Source organism: Onychomys torridus, chromosome 21 (genome assembly GCF_903995425.1).
Source record: "Onychomys torridus chromosome 21, mOncTor1.1, whole genome shotgun sequence".
NCBI classification, from domain to species: domain Eukaryota; kingdom Metazoa; phylum Chordata; class Mammalia; order Rodentia; family Cricetidae; genus Onychomys; species Onychomys torridus.
Window position 1 is genome coordinate 8,183,491 of NC_050463.1, and position 24,837 is coordinate 8,208,327.

The 24,837-nt window shown below is 43.8% G+C and overlaps 1 protein-coding gene and 1 pseudogene across 3 annotated transcripts in view; both read left to right on the top strand.

Annotated features, from left to right (window-relative positions):
• The first annotated feature begins 4,692 nt into the window (after positions 1-4,692).
• Positions 4,693-24,837, top strand: part of LOC118571425 (zinc finger protein 878-like) — a 35,448-nt gene continuing 15,303 nt past the window's right edge. The window contains exons 1-2 of one of the 3 annotated variants that reach the window (XM_036170436.1): positions 4,693-4,755; positions 22,105-22,217. In XM_036170436.1, the coding sequence (XP_036026329.1) occupies positions 22,215-22,217 (3 nt within the window). In that variant the 5' untranslated portion in view covers positions 4,693-4,755; positions 22,105-22,214. Of the gene's footprint in view, positions 4,756-10,959; positions 10,979-21,569; positions 22,218-24,837 lie in introns of those variants that run through there. The other 2 variants (XM_036170438.1, XM_036170437.1) reach the window with 2 other exon arrangements.
• Positions 4,694-15,313, top strand: LOC118571426 (annotated as a pseudogene).

The following is a 24,837-nucleotide window of genomic DNA, read 5'->3' on the forward strand; positions in this document are numbered from 1 at the left end:
TTATTTACGTGTGTGTGTGTGTGTGTGTGTGTGTGTGTGTGTGTGTGTGTGTGTTGGATGCACTGAATGACCAAACTGTTCATATAGGGCTGTGCTCATGGGCGGAGGTGCTGTTGGAGCCCCCATTACCAGGTCAGGCAAAAGCAAAAGTAGTATAGACATCATAGTCCAAATAACGCTGCCCTTGGGAACAGCCTTGCATCCTGAGGGGTGAGGAAACTGCAGTGCTCTGGGGTGAAATGAAGTCCCCCAAGACAAGCTGGTGTGGTGTCTTCTTACAAGTCACATGTGTTGAGGCCTATCACATGAAACAGTTTATTTTTTTTGATATAAGCAATAAAACCAGGTGTAGTGATACATGCCTTTAGTCCCAACACTTGGGAGGCAGTGGCATGTGAATTGGTGTGAGTTCAAGACCAACCTGGTCTATAAAGTGAGTTTCAGGCCAGCCTGGGCTACACAGAGAAATCCTGTCTTGAAAAATGCATATGTTTAAGTGTGTGTATAATTATGAAAAATTGTGTATATGATTTAAAGTGCTATGTATGGTTTGTATGCCAAAAATGGGGAGGGGACCTACTGCTCTGGGTCCTCCCACCTTCAGCTTTATGTGTCTCCGCTCCTCCCTTCAAATGCATAAAAGAATTCACACTAGGGAAAAAAACCCAGCAATTTACATATATACAAAGTGTGGGAATGTCTTCAAGTTTTGGAATCAATTCTAAAAACAAAGTAGATCACAGTGGTGTGAATCCCTATGTATGTAAGTAAGTGGGTCCTCATGACAAAATTCAGGTTAACAAATAGGCCTCAAGAAACCTTTTTCCTTTCTTGCTTACTTTTTATATTGTGAAATAGCTCCTCAATATGTACTCCTAGATAGCCTCAATGCTGGGATTAAAGGCATGTGCCAGTCAGTACACCCAGCAACACCCCCTACCCCTTAAAAAAAACCAAAACTGCAGGGTAGGTATCACTCATTTCAAGTAAGGAACTGTTGGTTTTAGCTTCTAAGGGAATAGTAGGAAGAATTGTTAGCAAAGTTCAACGCAGCCTTAAAAGATCCTGTCATAGTTGTGAGTGGTTGTACAGGCCTTTAACCCCAGCACTGAGGAGGCAGAGGCAAGCAGATCTGTTAGATGGAGGCCAGCTTGGTCTTCAGAATGAGTTGCAGGACAGCCAGAGCTCTTACACAAAGAAACCATGTCTCAAGAAAAAAAAAGCAGAACAAAAAAGATCCCATTATTAACCCAGTGTGGTAACTTAATACCTATTATCCCAGGTGGGAGGCTGAGGTCAGAGGATCACCATGAGGTCAAATCAAAGTCAGTGAGTACCACATTGGCATGAGCTATAATGAGATGTTGTCTCAAGCAATTTTGCATGGACTTTATCAACTATTTCATCAAGATGTTTCAGTAGTATCTGTCAGTCCCTGGACAGTTTGCATAGAAGTTTCTGTAGCAAAAGTAAGTAAAGCAAACACTCCAGGGCAGGCAGCAGCTTTGAGGATTCCATATAGATATAGAATCAATATCAATGTGTGTGTATATATATAGAATTAGTATGTATGTGTGCATGAATGTATTTATGCACCACATGCATACAGTATGGTGTTGGAAACCTTTGAACTGGAGTCACAGATGGTGAGCCACCAGGTACGTGTTGAGGACCCAATTAGCCATCTCTCCAGTCCTGTGGATCTTTAAGAAGTTTTGATGCATATGTACAAGGTAGGTAGCACATTTTTTTTTCCAAGTCACACTGGAATAGGTCTTTTAGGATATTTTCTCCTGTGACCTTCACAAAAAGGGCCATAGTGATATTATAACGGCAGCAGGTCTTTTGAGGACTCAGACCTTTTATCAGTGCATTTGTGGATAAATGCATTAGTTTCTGAGAGTGGAAATGCTTAACTGCAGCATCAAGTTTATTAAGTCACAAATGGGCATTGAACCATCAAGAGACACAGATACCAAGATGCTCCTGTAGTTTAAGTTGATTACTCCCTTGTCTGCTGGTTTGTCTGGAGTATTCTCTTTCCTGTAAAGGTGGAAGCTTTTTGAAGCCTTTCATAACTTGATTTAGTCTGTTGCAGTTAGATGCATTGGGTGCGTGACTTAGTGGTGAACATGGCTGTGATGGAACACCAACACCAAAGAGCAGATTGGCGAGGAGATGGGAGAATTCCCGCTAGGAAGCAGCTGGTCAGGCTCCAGAGTGCTAGCACCTAGCCTTAATTCATCTTTTGTTTCTCAGTTATCCTTTGTTTCTCTTGCCGGCCTATGTGAATCCTGTCTGAGAGTTTCCCAACAACACAAAGCCTATGCGAAACTTGGTTCAGGAAACCCTGCAAACTGGCACCTGATGAATTGAGAAATTTGCACTTGGCATTGTATTTTGGGAGCTTCTTTGAGGTTGTTTTGAACCTATGGAAATCAACTGGTTAAAGTGCAAATATTGAGAAAAAGATAAGTGCCCTGGGCAAAGGGAAAGTGCTTCAGTCCTCAGAGGTTGGATCTCCCTGCAGCTGCAAAAGGCTAGATTCCTTCTTAAGGTGCCTCTGAGTCTTCTTTCCACAGATACCCGTGAACCCACACACCCATGCTGCAACAGAGAGGAAAGGGTTTATCTGGCTTACAGTTCATCAGAGGAAGTCAGGACAGGAACTCAAAGAGGGCAGGACCCTGGAGGCAGGAGCTGATGCAGCAGAGACCAGGGAGGGGATTTATTTGCTCATGACTTGCTCAGCCTGCTCTCTTATAGAAGCCAGGACCACTAACCCAGGACCCCACCGTGGGGTAGGCTCTGACCCATTGATCACTAACTGAGAAATGCCCTACAGGCTTGCCTGCAGCCAATCTTATGGAGGCATGTCCTCAGTTTTGGCTCCCTCCTCTCAGACGACTTAGCCTGTGTCAGCTTGACATACAACTAGCTGGAACAGTGTAAGGACATGCCAGAGGACAGCAGTGCCTGTGTGTGACTCCCGGGCAGGCGGGTGGGCTTCATACATGCCAGTCTGAGACCATCAAGATCAGCTGGGCAAGGCTTCCTATTTCTTCAGTGTCCCTAACCTTGCCACATTCAACCTAACATTTTTTGTTTGTTTGTTTGTTTTTGTTTTTCAAGACAGGGTTTCTCTGTGTAGCTTTGCACCTTTTCCTGGAACTCACTTGGTAGCCCAGGCTGGCCTCGAACTCACTGAGATCCACCTGGCTCTGCTTCCCAAGTGCTGGGATTAAAGGCGTGTGCCACCACCACCACCCAGCTCAACCTAACATTTAAAAAAATATTTTTACATATCTAATTGTGTATAGGTATAACAAAATTTTTATTTTTTTACATTTATTTATGTATATGTGTGAGTATGGACATGTGTGTGAAGGTACCCCCAGAGGCCAGAGAGGGTAGCAGATGCTTTAGAGCAGTGGTTCTCAATCTGTGGGTCCCTTTGACAAACCTCTATCTCCAAAAATATTTACATTACAATTCATAACAGCAGGATTACAGTTATGGGGTAGCAATAAAAATAACTTTATGGTTGGGTGTCACCACAACATGAAGGACTGTATTAGATGGTCGCAGCATTAGGAAGGCTGAGAACCACTGCTTTAGAGAGAGCTTTAGTTGTGAGCTGCCAGGGGTGGGTGCTGGGAACAGAAGTCTGCTCCTGCCCAAGAGCAGCAGGTTCTCTTAGTCACTAAGCTATCTTCCCAGCTCCTCAACCCAACATCTTAACATCCATTTTAACCCTAACATTTGTTTTCACCACAACAAGGAGCAACGTTTTGTACAGCAGCATGGATGACACACAGGATTCCATCCAACAGCCTCTGGGGGCACTGCTCTCACATAAGCAGACCCACACACAGACGGGTACATGTAAACATAATTAAAAATAACTGTTTCAAATACTTTGTTTTTCGTTTTATTCTTGTCTTTATGTATTTATTTATTATATATACAGTGTTCTGCCTGCACACATCCTTGCAGAAGAGGGAACTAGATCTCATTACAGATGGTTGTGAGCCACTATGTGGTTGCTGGGAATTGAACTCAGGACCTTTGGAAGAATAGCCAGTGTTCTTAACCTCTGAGCCATCTTGACAGCCCATCTTGTCTTATTTTTAATGTGGGTGTGGTGGGGTCGAGGGCTGGGCCCAGGCCTTCACATATGCTCAGCAAAGGCTCTACCACTAAGATGCATATCTAGCCCTGAGATCTTCCTGGAAGTCACTTGGTCTTTGAGGGAGCCCACAACAGCCACAGAGCAGGAAGGCAGATTCAGTCGCTGACTATAGCTCTGAAAGGAGTTTTCCACCCAACCCCAAGGTCTACAATTGCCTTCACACCTTCCAGCTTTCTTCAGCACCCTGTGAAACTATCCCTCCATGGGGCTCAGGCATGGGTGACAGCAGGATTCTGGGATCTGGAGAGGCCTAGAGTCCTGCCTTGCGCAGCAAAAGTTGCTTCTCCTGTCACCCCCACCCCCACCCTCGGGCTCCAGGAGGCGTGCCCAGGGCTTGCTGGCCTATCACGGTCTTATTTGAATGCAAGTACTGCCCAACGAGGAGTTTGCTTCATAGGTGAGGGAAATCTGTCACCATCAGTTCCATTTCTTTCTTTCCCTGGATATTAGGCAAGTGTGTGTTCTTTGGAAGTCCATCCTAGATCCCAGGCCTGACAGGTCGCCTTCGCTGACTTCAGGAGCCGCGGTCGGTCAGACAGCAGGACAACCGGAGGCTAGAAATGGTGAGTGCCACCTGCAATTCAGCCAAAATGGGTATGCGACCTTCCTCCTACATCTGGTCTGACTCTGCTGGGCCGCGCTTCGGGGATCACAGTAGGTGGAGCTGGGCCTGTAGGCAGAGAAGTGGTCTTGTCCATTTCTGTGGAGTCTCGGGACAGATGGACGCCCCCAGCTCCCGTCTCTGCATTATGGGAAGTGTCGACAGAGGGTCGTGAGGCACCTTAAGAATAAGTGGGACTCATGTGCGAAGGTGTGGGGGAGTGAAATCTGCGTGGGTGGAGACCGTTGAGGCCACTGTCCTCTCTTCCTAAAATCTTGCCACACCCCATGCAGTGCAGTGTCTCTGGGCGCAGCTACTGAGAGCACCTGTGACTCAGTGTATTAAAAAAAAAAAAAGGCAAACAAACAGATTCAATCTCTACTTGCTGAGATCACTTGAAACCCCCCGGGATCCCAACCTTTCCTTATGAAGGTTGAGTGTACTTACACGGAGCTGGGGGGATATACATACAGTGCATGCGTGTATGTGTGTGTTGTGTGTGTGTGTGTGTGTGTGTGTGTGTGTGTGTGTGTGTGTATGTATGTGTGTGCGCGTGCGCGCGCGCGCGCGCGCGCCTGCGTGCCTGCGCTCCTGTGTTTGTGTATATGTGTGTGTGGGTCCAGACATTTGGGCTATTTTTTTGTGGTTTGACTGGAAGCGGGAAGGTCTGTTTTTGATACCGGGTATATAGTTTCCACAGGTGAAGCGCAATGATCAAGCTGGGGCTGCGCAATTGTTTATGGCTAGAGGCTAGAGGCAATAGGGCTTGACTCAATTCCTCCTGACCCGAGGCTTTGACCCGAGGCTTTTACCCGCCACTAAGAGCAGCTGCCGTTAAGGTGGGGGAAACCAAGTCTCTGCGGACTCTTATTTTCCCTCCATTCCTTAATGTCTGGATACAGGATGGCGTAGTCATGGCTCTGGCCGTCATCAGTTCCTCCCGCATTCCCTTTCACACGGCCAGTGCTTAGGCTAGGTTACGTCACCCGGAATCTTACCGCCCTCACTCTAAACCTTATTGAGCAATTAACTCCCCTCATTCCCTTCAGTCTTCCATATGGCTGCATGTGCCCTGATTCTATAACTCACCCAATGAACCTCTTCCCTGCCAAACAGTAACATCGTTTATCTTAACAGTGATCCCTCGAGCCTTAAGCCCGTTATGTAAACAACAGACAGACACATTTATTTGAACTTTGCGTTACCAACCTGTCCAAGTCACACCCAGCCACCTGTTCTCAATAAGCCAGTAAAAAGAGCAAGTTATTAGTGAAAAGCAGAAAAAGACACGTTCAGTGTATGTGGATGAAATGGTGTCAGTAAAGAAGCCAGAACTGCTGCTCTGGGTGAAAGAGGGAGACGTTCATTACGAACTGCCCTGGGTGCGTTTGAAGTGAGCTGAGTGTTTGGCCATGAAGAAGCTGCTGGAGCAAGGTTGGGGTGGGGGACATGGTCAGCAGGTTGGTGAGAAGTTTCCCAGCTTTTGCCAGCTCACCCTGTCATGACTCATGCCTGCCACACTTTGGTCTTTTACAGTCTCAGGGAAGGGGGTTCCATCTGTTGTGGACCAAAAGCTCCTGTGTCTGGCCTTTCTGTTATGATTTGTTATATTTTCAGGTGTTGTTACTTATTGATATGGTTAATGTGTCTTGGTGTGCTGGCAGGTGGTGGGTGTTTACTTAGGTAAACATGTGTAAACAGTCCCCTTTTCCTGGCCCTGATGCTCTCTGTGTAACAAATCAGGTCAAGAACGTAGGCTAGGCTCTGTCACAAAGGTAATATTCTGTAACAGTAACCAAGAGCAGTCCCTGGCTGCTTTCTGTTCTTTGTATCTAGGAGTGTCACAGATTCAAGGATTGACCCTGTTGTAATTGTCACTGTCCTTGGAGTTTTTCCAAATGTTTTTTTTAAAATGCAAATTTGCAATAGGGGTAGCCATTCCTGTGTGTGAAAGGAGTGTTGCCATAAGGAGTAGACCCTAGTCGTAGATCCTCAAGCATCTCTAGAGGTCAGCTGAGGAGAGCTGTTCTCTCTTAGGGAGGAGGAAACAGAGCTAAAAATGGGTAAACAGAAGGAAAGAGAAGGTGGGAACCTGAGATGATGGAGGTGTGAAGTTGAAAGCACAGAGTCCATGTGCTAAATCTATTGCTGTCTTGGATTGTAGGGGTAGTGGGGCCTCAACCACCCCAACCTGGGCTTAGAGCTGTTGTATGACAGAATGTTCCTGGGGAGACTCAACACAATGCACATCTACTCACCCCAGAAAAGAGCCCAGAATAGTCCAAAGTATTATTGAACCAGAGTCCAGTTGGTAAACTAATGCGAGAGTTCATTTTGGGCCTACTAACAGGATTATGGAGGGGATTTACAAAGGGCAGAAACAGCTCAAAAGCAGCTGCATCAGCAGAAAGCCCATCCCAGCATGGGTGAGGACTCCTGGCCCTGCCATCCATGATCTCTTCTACTCAGCTTCCATGCAGCCCCAGTGCCAATGTCTCTTCCAGCAGTTTGGCTGGACAGAGGCTCTGCCCTAGTCGCTGCTTACTTTCTTTTATACTGCTGGTGAGGGGGCTCAACAGTCTTCCAAGTTTCTATACTTTATTTAAATTCTTTTGTCTTTTTTTCTTTTAAGATTCATTTATTTTATTATATGCATATAAGTGTTTTGCTTGCATATCAATATGTACCACATGTGTTCCTGGTGCCCAAGAATTTCAGAAGAGAGTATTGGATACCCTATAAGTGGAGGTACAGATGGTTGTGAATCACCATGTGGGTACTGGAATTGAACTCAGGTTTTTTATAAGAGAAACAAGTGCTCTTAACCTCTGGGCAGTTTCTCCATCCACCCACCCCCAAATTTCTATGCTTTCTGTATATATGACCTTTTGTTTACCTTCTTGGAACAAACATTTCAATTAGGAAGAAAATGCCATTAAAAGAGCTAGTTTGTTTTTTTAAATAATGAAGATTTGTTTTGATCATCATAGCATCAACATTATGACAAGAACCAATGTAATAAGGATCAAAAGATGCTGATTCAACCAGGCCATAGTGTCACACGCCTTTAATCCCTGCACTTGGGAGGCAGAGGCAGGTGGATCTCTGTGAGTTCAGGCTAACCTAGCCTACAAAGAGAGTTCCAGGACAGCCAGAGCTCTGTTACACAAGAACTCTGTCATGAAAAAAACTAAAAACAAACAAGAAGATGCCACCGCACCCAAGTATTTGTACTTCTTGATTTTTGTTTCAATTTTTTTTTTCTTTTTTGCTATATGTTTTTTGAGACAGCCTTTCTCTGTAGCCCTGGCTGACCTAGAACTTGATCTGTAGACCAGTTTGGCCTCAAACTCAGAGGTCCTCCTGTTTCTGCCTCCCAAGTGCTGGGATTAAAGGTGAGTGCTACTACCAGTCAGCTCTGTTGAATTTTATAATGTGAAGACCATATCAATCCCCAACACAAACCCAAGGAATTCAGATCTCCTCTTTTGTTTCTCCTAAGATGGCCACATTAAGATTTTAAAGTTTTCTTTTCTAGGTGTAGAGTGATAACTAAGAGTTCATACTGCTCTGCAGAGGACCCAGGTTCATTTCCCTACTTCCACATCAGGTGACTCACAGCTACCTGTAAATCCAGATAGCCAAAATTGCAGGGTTATAGAAGAAAGAGAAGCTGGGGGAAGGGAAGGGAAGCCCCAGGGCTGGAAAAGTTTAGGGTAGGGGCCAGAATGATAAGAACAGAGAGGAGCAACAGGTGCTCAGTGAGCCTGGTGGCCAGCAGACATTTCGGTGTGCCAATAGGCAGTGTAGTTAGCCTCCTGTCTTGGGTTTCTTTGAGCATATTACATGTCCACCCTCTTTCTCCTAACATCTCCATTCCCGACTTAACTTTCTCTCTCTTTTTAATGTTCTCCTGAGTCCAAGTTTTGCTTATATGCATAGCTCTAAGGCCATGCATGGAGCATAGTCGATTTATGAAGGGCCAGGACTTTAAGAAAAAGTGACTCTCCCTCTCCTTGATGCCATTAACTGTGAGTAGCTCCTCGGTTAATGGAGACAAGGATTCCATCCCCTCCCCATCCAGGCTGGAATGTTGACTGCCTTGATTTTGTGCTGTTATTTTATACTGTGGTCCTGTAGTGTCCAGTAGACAGTTTTACTCCAAACTCTGGCTTTTGCAGTCCTTCTGCCCCTTCTTCCTCAATGTTCCCTGAGCCTGGGGAATGGGGTGGGGGTAGAGGCGTGGTGTAGATGTCCCACTCGTGCCCCAGCTCTCCATACATGGTTATTCACTTCACATGGACAAGTTGTGGGTTCCTGCATCAAGCAATGTTCACTGCACACAGAAACATCTCTCATGAGGATAAGTGTGGCACTTGTGACTAAAAAGATAGGTATTTTGAAAGTGTTACCATACAGTAAAATAGAGTTACTCCTCAGGCCTGTGACCTTTCCAGCTTTCAGTCAGATTCACAGGAACAGACATGTTTTTCCTCACGTGGAGTGGGGCTTAGGTCCAGTCGGAATGAAACCTGTTGTTGCCTTAGTTGACAACCTGTGGCTTCTGGGAGGGAGCATAGTGCCCTGTGGAGGGGACTGGTTTTAGACATTTATTATAGACGTTTGCTGCAGTTAATAGCTTGGTCAAGTGTTTTACTTTAAAGTGTGTTTCAGAAATTATAGAAGTGAGATGTGGGTGAATTAGAACTTGTCTAAGATCATGTGCCATCTTTTGATTGTTTTATTATCCAGTGACTTTCTCAAATAAAAATGGTATGATGGGCCAGTGAGATGACACACTTGAGAAGAGGGAATCTCAGTTGAGGAATTGGTTCCACCAAACTGGCCTGTGTGCATGCCTTCAGGGCATTTCCTTGATTGTTAATTGATGTGGGAGGGCCTACTCCAAGGTGGGTGTTGCCATGCCAGGCTGTGTGGGCCTGGACTCTGACAGTGCTCATCTCTGCTCTCTGCCTCAGTTCTTGCCTGCGTGTTCCTTCCTTGAGTCTCCTGCCTTGGCTTCCCCAATGAGATTGACTGTGACCTGTAACCCATGTGAACACTTCCTGCCCAAGTTACATTTGTCATGATAATACAGCAACAGAAAGTAAAATGAGACACAAATAAAATGAATACTTGTCATGAGTCCTATTTGATGTTTGACTAAGGACCAGACCAAAGAACCTTGAATACTGGCCGTTAGTGCAATCACAGAACATATGTTCAGGCTCCTCACAATTTGTAAGAAGTATTAAGCAGAGGCTTGCTGAGATGGCTCAGCAGGTAAAGGCACTTGCTATGCAACCCTGAAGGTCTGAAGTCAATCTCTAGAACCCTTGCTAAGTTAGAAAGAAAGGATCAACTCCCACAAGTTGTTGCTGATTTCACTAGAGCACTGTGGCATGCTCACACTCTCCACACACGGTACACACTAAATCAAGGTTGTAGAAAGGTGTACAAATACTGTCTACCAAACCAGATGATACAGAATTATCATGTAGAGAATATTGGGTTCTAACCAGATAGCATCCCTCTGACGACCATATGAAATTATTGCTAAGACACTTAGGGGAAACAGATATTGATATTTTTAACTTGGATTATAGTTGTCATCAATAGTCTGATAAATCTACCTTGTTCTTTACAGCTATGGGAGAAGGAATCACTGTAGATCTCAGTTCCCAGATACCAGGAGACTGTTTTGTCCAGCATTTCTAAGCACACCCATTCTAAGGACTGCTGATATTGACTCCCTGGAGGGTGTTATACCATCAGAATTTGTGATGAAAGTTGTTAGAAGGATGCAGTGCAGAAAGAGAAGAAACTAGCACAGTGATGTGCACAAGAGCTGCTCATGCTGTCTTGATGTTCCTTCCCAGAAAGCTCCAGTTTACTCTTAGCATTTGTGTTTGGGGGAATCGTAGTCTGTATGAGCAGTAGAGTGTGGTGACCAAGACAGCTTGTGGAACTTAGTGTCATGTCAACTTCTCATTAATTCTGTGTGCATTCCTAGTACCATGAGGCTCACTTTCCAGGAAATACATGTGTGTATTTTTAGGAGTCAGTGAGCTTTGAGGATGTGGCTGTGAAGTTCACCAAGGAGGAGTGGGCTCTGCTGGATCCATCCCAGAAGAAGCTGTACAAAGATGTGATGCAGGAAACCTTGAGGAACCTGGCTGCTATAGGTACACATGAGCATTGCCTTTGCTAGCCCACCACAGGACAGTGTTTCTAGCTTATCAGTGTTGATGTATGAAATGGAATATGGGAAGTGGAAGGGAGGTGCATGTATCAGATGTGATCACTTAAACCTTAATCTAACTGGCATCCAATATTTTCTCTATAATTAATAATTGGTAATTTCTCTGCATCTGCATTTTAGGAAAGAAATCAGGCAAACAGAAGGTTTTAAATGAGTACAAAAATCTCTGGAGAAAACTAAGGTAATTTGTGTCCCAAAAGATAACCATATTCCAAAGTGGTGATACAATAGAACATTTTACTAAGAAGTAAAAGATGCATTTGATATCCAGGGTCAGACCAATTTCATCTCCAGAAAAATTCTTCCAAAATTTGTGTCATAAACATCAGCACTAGAAGATGCTGAGTATTGTAATATTGAAAACAACTAGAATGCCTTGTGTTTTCATAGTTCATATATACAAACTGTAAGCCATATTCAGAATGTCTTTGTTTGGCTTTCTATTGCTGTGCTGATGACCATAAGCCAAAGCAACATGGGGAGGAAAGGGTTAATTATACCTTGTAGTTAGCAGTCTATGATCAAGAGAAATCAGGATATTAACTCCAACAGGGGCCTATAGGTATGAATAGAAGGCAGATTGTAGAGTTATTCTATTTAGTGTCTTGCTCCCTTTGGTTTGCTTTCTTATATATCACATGACCACCAACCTCTAAATGGCTTTGTAGGCTGGATGCTTCCAGATCCTTTAAGAAAATCTTCATAGGCTTCCCTATAAGCCAATCTGGTAGGGCACATTTTTTCAACTGAAGTTCACTAATATTACTCTACATTTCATTAAGCTTACAAAATACTAACCAGAACAATTGACCCCTTGTCAACTTGACACACAAACATATCACTATTAAACCATAATCTTTCCTATTTCTTTGTCCCCAAGATGTCATATGAATATCTAAATATAATTTAAAACATAAGAAAGTGTCTTACAAAATTTCAACATTTAAAAGTGTAAGTTCTCCTTCAAAACCAAATGTGTCTTTAAAATGTTGAAAATCTCTGACATGTGGGCCCTTGCAAAAAAAAAAAGTTACATCATTTCTTACTCTAAAAGGCAAGCAGCACTACATAGTCACAATCAAAGCGAAGCAAAACCAACCTCCTTCAGTATCAGTAATTCAGTGTCCCTTCTCTGAAATTGGCACACCATCTCCTGGGCTCCCAAGGTCTTGGATCCACTTCCCCAGCTCTGCCACCAGCAGCACACAGACTATCTTCTGCTCTCAGGCCAGTGCCATACCACATTGGCTACTGTTCTGGGTGCTTCCATCCTACTGGTATTGCCAGCAAGCTGTGGTGTCCACTGTAACTGAGGCTCCACCTTCTCCTATGTAGACAGAATGAAGGGTTTATTCGGCTTACATGGCCTGATCATAGTCCACAATTAAGGTAAGCCAAATCAGGAACTCAAGGCAGGGCAGGGGCCCAGAGACAGGGACTAAAACAGAGACCCATGGAGGAAACTGCTTACTTTACTCTCCAGGGCTTGCTCAGACAAAAGTTATATATTTTTTTTATATAATCAGCACTACCTGGTGCCTGGGGGCAGTACAACCCCCAGTTGGCTAATCTATCCCATATTAATGATTGATCACAAAAATGCCCCCATAAATTTGCCTAAATATGATCTAATGGAGACATTTTCTTAGCTGAGATTTCTCTTCCAAGATGATTTTACATTGTGTCAAGTTGACAGAAAACTAACCAGAGCATACCTCATCATTTCAAATGTTATACAGGGAGATCAAAAGATTGCCTAGTTGTTATTAAGGGCTGGCAATACAATCATAATGGCCTGAATTTAATTCCCAGAACCCACATAAATAATCCCTGCACTTCTAAGAGATACTCTGCTTCACTGACATGGAAGGAAACAGTACTTCTGAAAGCTGTCCTGAGCTCCTCTCATGTACCACAGCACACATGCACACCCACAAACACAGTAAATGGACACGTTTTTGAAACTTAATACAGTTGATTTATCTACAAGCCATGGGAACAAGTTGGGAATGAAAAGAAGATAGAATTTGCTAATTTGTGCTGTCAATTTATGACATGAATATACATGCATTTAAAAATAGAAGATTGTCTGGGTTGTGGTGGTGCATGCCCTGAATCCCAGTACTCTCAAGGCAGAAACAGGTGGATCTTTATGAGTCTGAGGCAAGCCTTGTCTACAGAGTTAGTTCCAGGGCAGTCAGGAGGGCTACACAGTGAAACCCTGTTTTGAAAACACAAAATCATGATTTTAATTGATGCCATTGAACATCCAAACATCCAAAATGTGCATAAGATTTGAATTTAAATTTGGGTTGAAATGCTTGTGAATATTTAATGTTCTCAAAGAGACATACTCCACCATCCATGAATACCATTGTTTCTATTGTAGCTCTCCTTAATCATCTTGGAGAGCATGCAGTCTTAACATGTTACAAACTTTTCCCAGCATGAAGCCAACATTTCTTTTGTTCAGTCATTAATAGACAAAGTATTAATCATGTACTGTTCACTTGTTTTGCAACAGCCAATTGGTAGAGAAATTCTGTGAGTATAAAGAAAGTCATCAATATGCAAAAATCTTCAGCCTTATTCCAGAGCATTCTATGAAACTGAAATCTTGCCCAGGACTTACCAGATGTGATAAACATGTGTATGGAGAAGGAAGCACTGGCCATTCATCTTTAGGTGTACCCCTGAACCATCAAGCAGGACCCAAACCTCATAAAGACCAGGAATATGGACAGAAGTTGTATAAACATAAGGAGTTTGGGGGCAGCTCAAGCTCTCCTCTGACCCTTCAGATGCATAAAAGTGCTCACACTAGAAAGAAACCTAAAAATAAGGACTACAAAGAAGACCTTCTTGGTCACCAATCTGGTCAAAGGAATGAAGAATATGACCATGCTAAAAAATCTTACATTTGCAAGCAGTGTGGGAAAGACTTCACCCATCCCAGTCTTTTACGAAGCCATGAAAAAATTCATAGTGCTAAGAAGCCCTATGTGTGTGAACTGTGTCGGAAAGGCTTTGCTCGGTTAGGTAACCTTTTAAGACATCAGATGAATCCGAATTGTGAGAAAGCTTTTCTGTGCAATCATTGTGGGAAAACGTTTTCTCGTTCTGCTTGCCTTCGAAGACATGCAAGAATTCACAGTGGTGAGAAACCCTATGAGTGTGAACAGTGTGGGAAAACTTTTCTTCATTCTGTTTACTTTCAGATTCATAGAAGAATTCACACTGGAGAGAAACCCTATGTATGTAAGCAATGTGGGAAAGGATTCACTGCCTCTCGTTACCTTCATATACATGAACAAAATCACACTGGGGAAAAACGTTATGTATGTAAGCAGTGTGGGAGTGCCTTCTCATTCTGGAATCAATTTCAAAAACACAAAGTATCTCACAGTGGTGTGAATCCCTATGTTTGTAAGCAATGTGGGAAAAACTTCACTTGTTCCGGAACTCTAAAAACACATGAAAGAATTCACACTGGTGAGAAGCCCTATGTGTGTAAACACTGTGGGAAAACTTTTGCTCATTTTGGTAACCATAAAAGACATGAAAAAATTCATACTTCATAGAGACCCTATGTATGGAAGCCATGTGGGGAAACTTTCAATGATTACAGTTCCTTTCAATTCCAGAATAGAATGCATACTGGAGAGAAAAACCTCCAAGTGTGGGCAGTATGTGAAGGCTTTTGCTTGTTCTTCCTCCATTTTGGAGCCATGAAAGGAATCACTATGGAGAGAACTCCTATGTGTGTTTGCAATGTGGCAAAACTTTCAGCTTTGACAGTTCTCTTTGAAAACAGAAAACAACTCTTACTGTAGCAAAATCCTATGAATGTAAGCAACGTGGGAAAGCCTATAGTCGTTTATTTGAGGCTCAAGTTTATGAAGGAATCCACAGCAGCCACAGACCCTATGAATGTAAGACATTGGGGAGAGGCTATTTGAAGATATTCATTTGACACTAGTTCATAGTAGAACTAATAAGGATGTTTGTGAGTAACATGAAAATGCCTCTTCTTTGCTAGGGCTCACAGAAATCAAACCACAGAGGATTGAAAAAGCTTATGCTAGTAATGTGGGAAGTGTCCAAGAAGTGCTAATAGAGAGAAGTTATTCTTCTGAATCAATATAGCTTCTAGTACTTTCAGATATATGGAAGCTGACACAGGACAAAAGCCTTTTGGAGAAAAGCTGCAAATAACATGATAAAGTCTTCTGTATTCTTATCATTGTGGAGAAGATAGGAAAAAAGCTCACACTGGAGAGAAACCTTACGCACATAATGCAAAAGACATTATAGTAGTCATTTTGGAGATAAACCCTTCTTTTATAAGGAATCTTAGAAATCTTTGTTATCCCGAGTTCTTTTATAAATATGAAAGGACTCACCAAGGGCAGCCTAATTTGTAGCGTCTCCATTTTCACATTGGTAGCACTTTAAAGAATGTATTGAAAGAGCTCCTGACATTGGAAAGTATGTGGGAACATCTCTTGGTTCAACTCAAAAATTAAGAAATAGCAAGGTTTGGGAAACAAGTTTCATTAAGAGATATTTGATTTTAATCAGACAATCTCACCCACTGAGTCTATGTTCCCTCCCTTCCCTTCTGGGTGTGCTAGTGTGTGTGTGTATCTGTGTCTTCCTTTTTTCAATTTCTAACTCTTAAAGATTTATTTCATGAGTGGGTATTTTGCCTGCATGTCTGTGCTGCATGTGTGTACATGATGCCTGATGAGGCCAGAAGAGAGCATTGGACCCCCGGAACTGGAGTTACAGATAGTTTGGGCCTCCATGTTGCAGTGCCAGAAATTAAGCCCAGGTCCTCTAAGCTTCAGCCTGTGCTCCTTTCCACTGTGCCATCTCTCCAGCACCACCTCCTGCTTCTATGAAGCAGGCTCTAGCTTGGAAGCCACTGTTAGCTACCTTGATACTTATTATGTAGCCTAGGCTGGTCTCAAGCTCACTACAACCTTCCTATCTTCTGTCATAACATGTTTAAGTAGTATTTTGACTATATATATATTATAAAACATTAAAAATAATACACAAAAAAACAGTTGTTCTTCACTTGCACAGTCCTCCATTTTAAGCAAACACTTTTCTCTTTATCATTGTCTAGTCTCCTCATGAAAATATGTAAATATAGTCACCTTTTGCTCCAACCCAATATTACATTTAGATTTTTAAATTTTTTAACTGATTTTATTTTTTTATTGAAAATAATTTTTCATACATTATATTCTGATCATGTTTTCCCCTTCCCTTTCTATTCCTAGATCATCTCCTTATCCAACATCTTGCCTTCCTTCCCTCTGTGTGTAGAAAACAAGCAGCTGAATAAAGCAAAACAAACAAAAAGAAACAAGAAACATATACACAAACAGACATACACAGAGACAAGCAATATGCATCAAAACCTAAAGTTTAGGTGCAAAAGACCAGTAAGATAAAAAATATCCTAAGCAATACAAGACAAATCTCCAGAATGATCATTGAGTTCATTGTTTGGCCATCTATTGCAGGGCATTGGCCTATGTGCATTATGTGCATAAGGTTTCTCTCCAGTATGAGCTATTTCATATGGTTTGTATACCCAGTGCAACTCGGTTGGGGGAAACTAATTTTTCCCTAGCGAGTGGCTATCAATTAGACATAGTTTCTTGGTAATTTAAATTTTCAAATGTATCTGGGAGTGATGGTTTATGGCTATAATCTTGGCACTCTGAGGGAAGAGGCAGGAGGATTTCAAGTTCAAGGCCAATCCTCGATACAGAGTGAATTCATGGTTACCAAGGACTATGTAAGAGGACACTTTTGATTTTATTATGTTTTAAAATTCTGTGTCTGTTTGTAGGTATGTGTGTGAAGGTACCTGTAGAGGCCAGAAGTGCTGGATACCTTGGAGCTGGAGTTACATGCAGTTATGAGTTTCCTAACATAGGCTGCTGGGAACTGAAGTCCAGTCCTCTACAAGACTGGTATACCCTTAACTTCAGTAATCTCTCTAGCTCCTAAATTACACTTTTGCCTGATTATATAAGGTGGTTTGTATAGGACACAACCTTAGAGTCTAGGTCTTTTCCTTGGTGTATTGTATTTGAGATTCATTCATGATGTATGTCAAGACTTTATATTGGTTAGTGGGTGGTATGCCCTCTTGAAGCAGAACCAAGAGTTCACTTTAATGAACGTAGTATGTTGATTCATTTGTTAAGATCCTGGCCCTCTTTCATGTGTGTGCTGTGGTTTTCACCACAGAACCCCTGCAGGTACTATTATATAGTTGCATCTCCAGGTACACAATACTTTAATAATTGACTGTTTAAAAGATTTTTTTGCCCATTGTTAATCATTTAACTTCACAGGCCTTGGTATACATTTTTATCATTACTTTTATTTACGTGTGTGTGTGTGTGTGTGTGTGTGTGTGTGTGTGTTGGATGCACTGAATGACCAAACTGTTCATATAGGGCTGTGCTCATGGGCGGAGGTGCTGTTGGAGCCCCCATTACCAGGTCAGGCAAAAGCAAAAGTAGTATAGACATCATAGTCCAAATAACGCTGCCCTTGGGAACAGCCTTGCATCCTGAGGGGTGAGGAAACTGCAGTGCTCTGGGGTGAAATGAAGTCCCCCAAGACAAGCTGGTGTGGTGTCTTCTTACAAGTCACATGTGTTGAGGCCTATCACATGAAACAGTTTATTTTTTTTGATATAAGCAATAAAACCAGGTGTAGTGATACATGCCTTTAGTCCCAACACTTGGGAGGCAGTGGCATGTGAATTGGTGTGAGTTCAAGACCAACCTGGTCTATAAAGTGAGTTTCAGGCCAGCCTGGGCTACACAGAGAAATCCTGTCTTGAAAAATGCATATGTTTAAGTGTGTGTATAATTATGAAAAATTGTGTATATGATTTAAAGTGCTATGTATGGTTTGTATGCCAAAAATGGGGAGGGGCCCTACTGCTCTGGGTCCTCCCACCTTCAGCTTTATGTGTCTCCGCTCCTTCCTTCAAATGCATAAAAGAATTCACACTAGGGAAAAAACCCCAGCAATTTACATATATACAAAGTGTGGGAATGTCTTCAAGTTTTGGAATCAATTCTAAAAACAAAGTAGATCACAGTGGTGTGAATCCCTATGTATGTAAGTAAGTGGGTCCTCATGACAAAATTCAGGTTAACAAATAGGCCTCAAGAAACCTTTTTCCTTTCTTGCTTACTTTTTATATTGTGAAATAGCTCCTCAATATGTACTCCTAGATAGCCTCAATGCTGGGATTAAAGGCATGTGCCAGTCAGTACACCCAGCAACACCCCCTACCCCTTAAAAAAAACCAAAACTGCAGGGTAGGTATCACTCATTTCAAGTAAGGAACTGTTGGTTTTAGCTTCTAAGGGAATAGTAGGAAGAATTGTTAGCAAAGTTCAACGCAGCCTTAAAAGATCCTGTCATAGTTGTGAGTGGTTGTACAGGCCTTTAACCCCAGCACTGAGGAGGCAGAGGCAAGCAGATCTGTTAGATGGAGGCCAGCTTGGTCTTCAGAATGAGTTGCAGGACAGCCAGAGCTCTTACACAAAGAAACCATGTCTCAAGAAAAAAAAAGCAGAACAAAAAAGATCCCATTATTAACCCAGTGTGGTAACTTAATACCTATTATCCCAGGTGGGAGGCTGAGGTCAGAGGATCACCATGAGGTCAAATCAAAGTCAGTGAGTACCACATTGGCATGAGCTATAATGAGATGTTGTCTCAAGCAATTTTGCATGGACTTTATCAACTATTTCATCAAGATGTTTCAGGAGTATCTGTCAGTCCCTGGACAGTTTGCATAGAAGTTTCTGTAGCAAAAGTAAGTAAAGCAAACACTCCAGGGCAGGCAGCAGCATAGTTCTGCTTTGAGGATTCCATATAGATATAGAATCAATATCAATGTGTGTGTATATATATAGAATTAGTATGTATGTGTGCATGAATGTATTTATGCACCACATGCATACAGTATGGTGTTGGAAACCTTTGAACTGGAGTCACAGATGGTGAGCCACCAGGTACGTGTTGAGGACCCAATTAGCCATCTCTGCAGTCCTGTGGATCTTTAAGAAGTTTTGATGCATATGTACAAGGTAGGTAGCACATTTTTTTTTCCAAGTCACACTGGAATAGGTCTTTTAGGATATTTTCTCCTGTGACCTTCACAAAAAGGGCCATAGTGATATTATAACGGCAGCAGGTCTTTTGAGGACTCAGACCTTTTATCAGTGCATTTGTGGATAAATGCATTAGTTTCTGAGAGTGGAAATGCTTAACTGCAGCATCAAGTTTATTAAGTCACAAATGGGCATTGAACCATCAAGAGACACAGATACCAAGATGCCTCCTGTAGTTTAAGTTGATTACTCCCTTGTCTGCTGGTTTGTCTGGAGTATTCTCTTTCCTGTAAAGGTGGAAGCTTTTTGAAGCCTTTCATAACTTGATTTAGTCTGTTGCAGTTAGATGCATTGGGTGCGTGACTTAGTGGTGAACATGGCTGTGATGGAACACCAACACCAAAGAGCAGATTGGCGAGGAGATGGGAGAATTCCCGCTAGGAAGCAGCTGGTCAGGCTCCAGAGTGCTAGCACCTAGCCTTAATTCATCTTTGTTTCTCAGTTATCCTTTGTTTCTCTTGCCGGCCTATGTGAATCCTGTCTGAGAGTTTCCCAACAACACAAAGCCTATGCGAAACTTGGTTCAGGAAACCCTGCAAACTGGCACCTGATGAATTGAGAAATTTGCACTTGGCATTGTATTTTGGGAGCTTCTTTGAGGTTGTTTTGAACCTATGGAAATCAACTGGTTAAAGTGCAATATTGAGAAAAAGATAAGTGCCCTGGGCAAAGGGAAAGTGCTTCAGTCCTCAGAGGTTGGATCTCCCTGCAGCTGCAAAAGGCTAGATTCCTTCTTAAGGTGCCTCTGAGTCTTCTTTCCACAGATACCCGTGAACCCACACACCCATGCTGCAACAGAGAGGAAAGGGTTTATCTGGCTTACAGTTCATCAGAGGAAGTCAGGACAGGAACTCAAAGAGGGCAGGACCCTGGAGGCAGGAGCTGATGCAGCAGAGACCAGGGAGGGGATTTATTTGCTCATGACTTGCTCAGCCTGCTCTCTTATAGAAGCCAGGACCACTAACCCAGGACCCCACCGAGGGGTAGGCTCTGACCCATTGATCACTAACTGAGAAATGCCCTACAGGCTTGCCTGCAGCCAATCTTATGGAGGCATGTCCTCAGTTTTGGCTCCCTCCTCTCAGACGACTTAGCCTGTGTCAGCTTGACATACAACTAGCTGGAACAGTGTAAGGACATGCCAGAGGACAGCAGTGCCTGTGTGTGACTCCCGGGCAGGCGGGTGGGCTTCATACATGCCAGTCTGAGACCATCAAGATCAGCTGGGCAAGGCTTCCTATTTCTTCAGTGTCCCTAACCTTGCCACATTCAACCTAACATTTTTTGTTTGTTTGTTTGTTTTTGTTTTTCAAGACAGGGTTTCTCTGTGTAGCTTTGCACCTTTTCCTGGAACTCACTTGGTAGCCCAGGCTGGCCTCGAACTCACTGAGATCCACCTGGCTCTGCTTCCCAAGTGCTGGGATTAAAGGCGTGTGCCACCACCACCACCCAGCTCAACCTAACATTTAAAAAAATATTTTTACATATCTAATTGTGTATAGGTATAACAAAATTTTTATTTTTTTACATTTATTTATGTATATGTGTGAGTATGGACATGTGTGTGAAGGTACCCCCAGAGGCCAGAGAGGGTAGCAGATGCTTTAGAGCAGTGGTTCTCAATCTGTGGGTCCCTTTGACAAACCTCTATCTCCAAAAATATTTACATTACAATTCATAACAGCAGGATTACAGTTATGGGGTAGCAATAAAAATAACTTTATGGTTGGGTGTCACCACAACATGAAGGACTGTATTAGATGGTCGCAGCATTAGGAAGGCTGAGAACCACTGCTTTAGAGAGAGCTTTAGTTGTGAGCTGCCAGGGGTGGGTGCTGGGAACAGAAGTCTGCTCCTGCCCAAGAGCAGCAGGTTCTCTTAGTCACTAAGCTATCTTCCCAGCTCCTCAACCCAACATCTTAACATCCATTTTAACCCTAACATTTGTTTTCACCACAACAAGGAGCAACGTTTTGTACAGCAGCATGGATGACACACAGGATTCCATCCAACAGCCTCTGGGGGCACTGCTCTCACATAAGCAGACCCACACACAGACGGGTACATGTAAACATAATTAAAAATAACTGTTTCAAATACTTTGTTTTTCGTTTTATTCTTGTCTTTATGTATTTATTTATTATATATACAGTGTTCTGCCTGCCACACATCCTTGCAGAAGAGGGAACTAGATCTCATTACAGATGGTTGTGAGCCACTATGTGGTTGCTGGGAATTGAACTCAGGACCTTTGGAAGAATAGCCAGTGTTCTTAACCTCTGAGCCATCTTGACAGCCCATCTTGTCTTATTTTTAATGTGGGTGTGGTGGGGTCGAGGGCTGGGCCCAGGCCTTCACATATGCTCAGCAAAGGCTCTACCACTAAGATGCATATCTAGCCCTGAGATCTTCCTGGAAGTCACTTGGTCTTTGAGGGAGCCCACAACAGCCACAGAGCAGGAAGGCAGATTCAGTCGCTGACTATAGCTCTGAAAGGAGTTTTCCACCCAACCCCAAGGTCTGCAATTGCCTTCACACCTTCCAGCTTTCTTCAGCACCCTGTGAAACTATCCCTCCATGGGGCTCAGGCATGGGTGACAGCAGGATTCTGGGATCTGGAGAGGCCTAGAGTCCTGCCTTGCGCAGCAAAAGTTGCTTCTCCTGTCACCCCCACCCCCACCCTCGGGCTCCAGGAGGCGTGCCCAGGGCTTGCTGGCCTATCACGGTCTTATTTGAATGCATGTACTGCCCAACGAGGAGTTTGCTTCATAGGTGAGGGAATCTGTCACCATCAGTTCCATTTCTTTCTTTCCCTGGATATTAGGCAAGTGTGTGTTCTTTGGAAGTCCATCCTAGATCCCAGGCCTGACAGGTCGCCTTCGCTGACTTCAGGAGCCGCGGTCGGTCAGACAGCAGGACAACCGGAGGCTAGAAATGGTGAGTGCCACCTGCAATTCGGCCAAAATGGGTATGCGACCTTCCTCCTACATCTGGTCTGACTCTGCTGGGCCGCGCTTCGGGGATCACAGTAGGTGGAGCTGGGCCTGTAGGCAGAGAAGTGGTCTTGTCCATTTCTGTGGAGTCTCGGGACAGATGGACGCCCCAGCTCCCGTCTCTGCATTATGGGAAGTGTCGACAGAGGGTCGTGAGGCACCTTAAGAATAAGTGGGACTCATGTGCGAAGGTGTGGGGGAGTGAAATCTGCGTGGGTGGAGACCGTTGAGGCCACTGTCCTCTCTTCCTAAAATCTTGCCACACCCCATGCAGTGCAGTGTCTCTGGGCGCAGCTACTGAGAGCACCTGTGACTCAGTGTATTAAAAAAAAAAAAAAAAGGCAAACAAACAGATTCAATCTCTACTTGCTGAGATCACTTGAAACCCCCCGGGATCCCAACCTTTCCTTATGAAGGTTGAGTGTACTTACACGGAGCTGGGGGGATATACATACAGTGCATGCGTGTGTGTGTGTGTGTGTGTGTGTGTGTGTGTGTGTGTGTGTATGTATGTGTGTGCGCGTGCGCGCGCGCGCGCGCGCCTGCGTGCCTGCGCTCCTGTGTTTGTGTATATGTGTGTGTGGGGTCCAGACATTTGGGCTATTTTTTTGTGGTTTGACTGGAAGCGGGAAGGTCTGTTTTTGATACCGGGTATATAGTTTCCACAGGTGAAGCGCAATGATCAAGCTGGGGCTGCGCAATTGTTTATGGCTAGAGGCTAGAGGCAATAGGGCTTGACTCAATTCCTCCTGACCCGAGGCTTTGACCCGAGGCTTTTACCCGCCACTAAGAGCAGCTGCCGTTAAGGTGGGGGAAACCAAGTCTCTGCGGACTCTTATTTTCCCTCCATTCCTTAATGTCTGGATACAGGATGGCGTAGTCATGGCTCTGGCCGTCATCAGTTCCTCCCGCATTCCCTTTCACACGGCCAGTGCTTAGGCTAGGTTACGTCACCCGGAATCTTACCGCCCTCACTCTAAACCTTATTGAGCAATTAACTCCCCTCATTCCCTTCAGTCTTCCATATGGCTGCATGTGCCCTGATTCTATAACTCACCCAATGAACCTCTTCCCTGCCAAACAGTAACATCGTTTATCTTAACAGTGATCCCTCGAGCCTTAAGCCCGTTATGTAAACAACAGACAGACACATTTATTTGAACTTTGCGTTACCAACCTGTCCAAGTCACACCCAGCCACCTGTTCTCAATAAGCCAGTAAAAAGAGCAAGTTATTAGTGAAAAGCAGAAAAAGACACGTTCAGTGTATGTGGATGAAATGGTGTCAGTAAAGAAGCCAGAACTGCTGCTCTGGGTGAAAGAGGGAGACGTTCATTACGAACTGCCCTGGGTGCGTTTGAAGTGAGCTGAGTGTTTGGCCATGAAGAAGCTGCTGGAGCAAGGTTGGGGTGGGGGACATGGTCAGCAGGTTGGTGAGAAGTTTCCCAGCTTTTGCCAGCTCACCCTGTCATGACTCATGCCTGCCACACTTTGGTCTTTTACAGTCTCGGGAAGGGGGTTCCATCTGTTGTGGACCAAAAGCTCCTGTGTCTGGCCTTTCTGTTATGATTTGTTATATTTTCAGGTGTTGTTACTTATTGATATGGTTAATGTGTCTTGGTGTGCTGGCAGGTGGTGGGTGTTTACTTAGGTAAACATGTGTAAACAGTCCCCTTTTCCTGGCCCTGATGCTCTCTGTGTAACAAATCAGGTCAAGAACGTAGGCTAGGCTCTGTCACAAAGGTAATATTCTGTAACAGTAACCAAGAGCAGTCCCTGGCTGCTTTCTGTTCTTTGTATCTAGGAGTGTCACAGATTCAAGGATTGACCCTGTTGTAATTGTCACTGTCCTTGGAGTTTTTCCAAATGTTTTTTTTAAAATGCAAATTTGCAATAGGGGTAGCCATTCCTGTGTGTGAAAGGAGTGTTGCCATAAGGAGTAGACCCTAGTCGTAGATCCTCAAGCATCTCTAGAGGTCAGCTGAGGAGAGCTGTTCTCTCTTAGGGAGGAGGAAACAGAGCTAAAAATGGGTAAACAGAAGGAAAGAGAAGGTGGGAACCTGAGATGATGGAGGTGTGAAGTTGAAAGCACAGAGTCCATGTGCTAAATCTATTGCTGTCTTGGATTGTAGGGGTAGTGGGGCCTCAACCACCCCAACCTGGGCTTAGAGCTGTTGTATGACAGAATGTTCCTGGGGAGACTCAACACAATGCACATCTACTCACCCCAGAAAAGAGCCCAGAATAGTCCAAAGTATTATTGAACCAGAGTCCAGTTGGTAAACTAATGCGAGAGTTCATTTTGGGCCTACTAACAGGATTATGGAGGGGATTTACAAAGGGCAGAAACAGCTCAAAAGCAGCTGCATCAGCAGAAAGCCCATCCCAGCATGGGTGAGGACTCCTGGCCCTGCCATCCATGATCTCTTCTACTCAGCTTCCATGCAGCCCCAGTGCCAATGTCTCTTCCAGCAGTTTGGCTGGACAGAGGCTCTGCCCTAGTCGCTGCTTACTTTCTTTTATACTGCTGGTGAGGGGGCTCAACAGTCTTCCAAGTTTCTATAC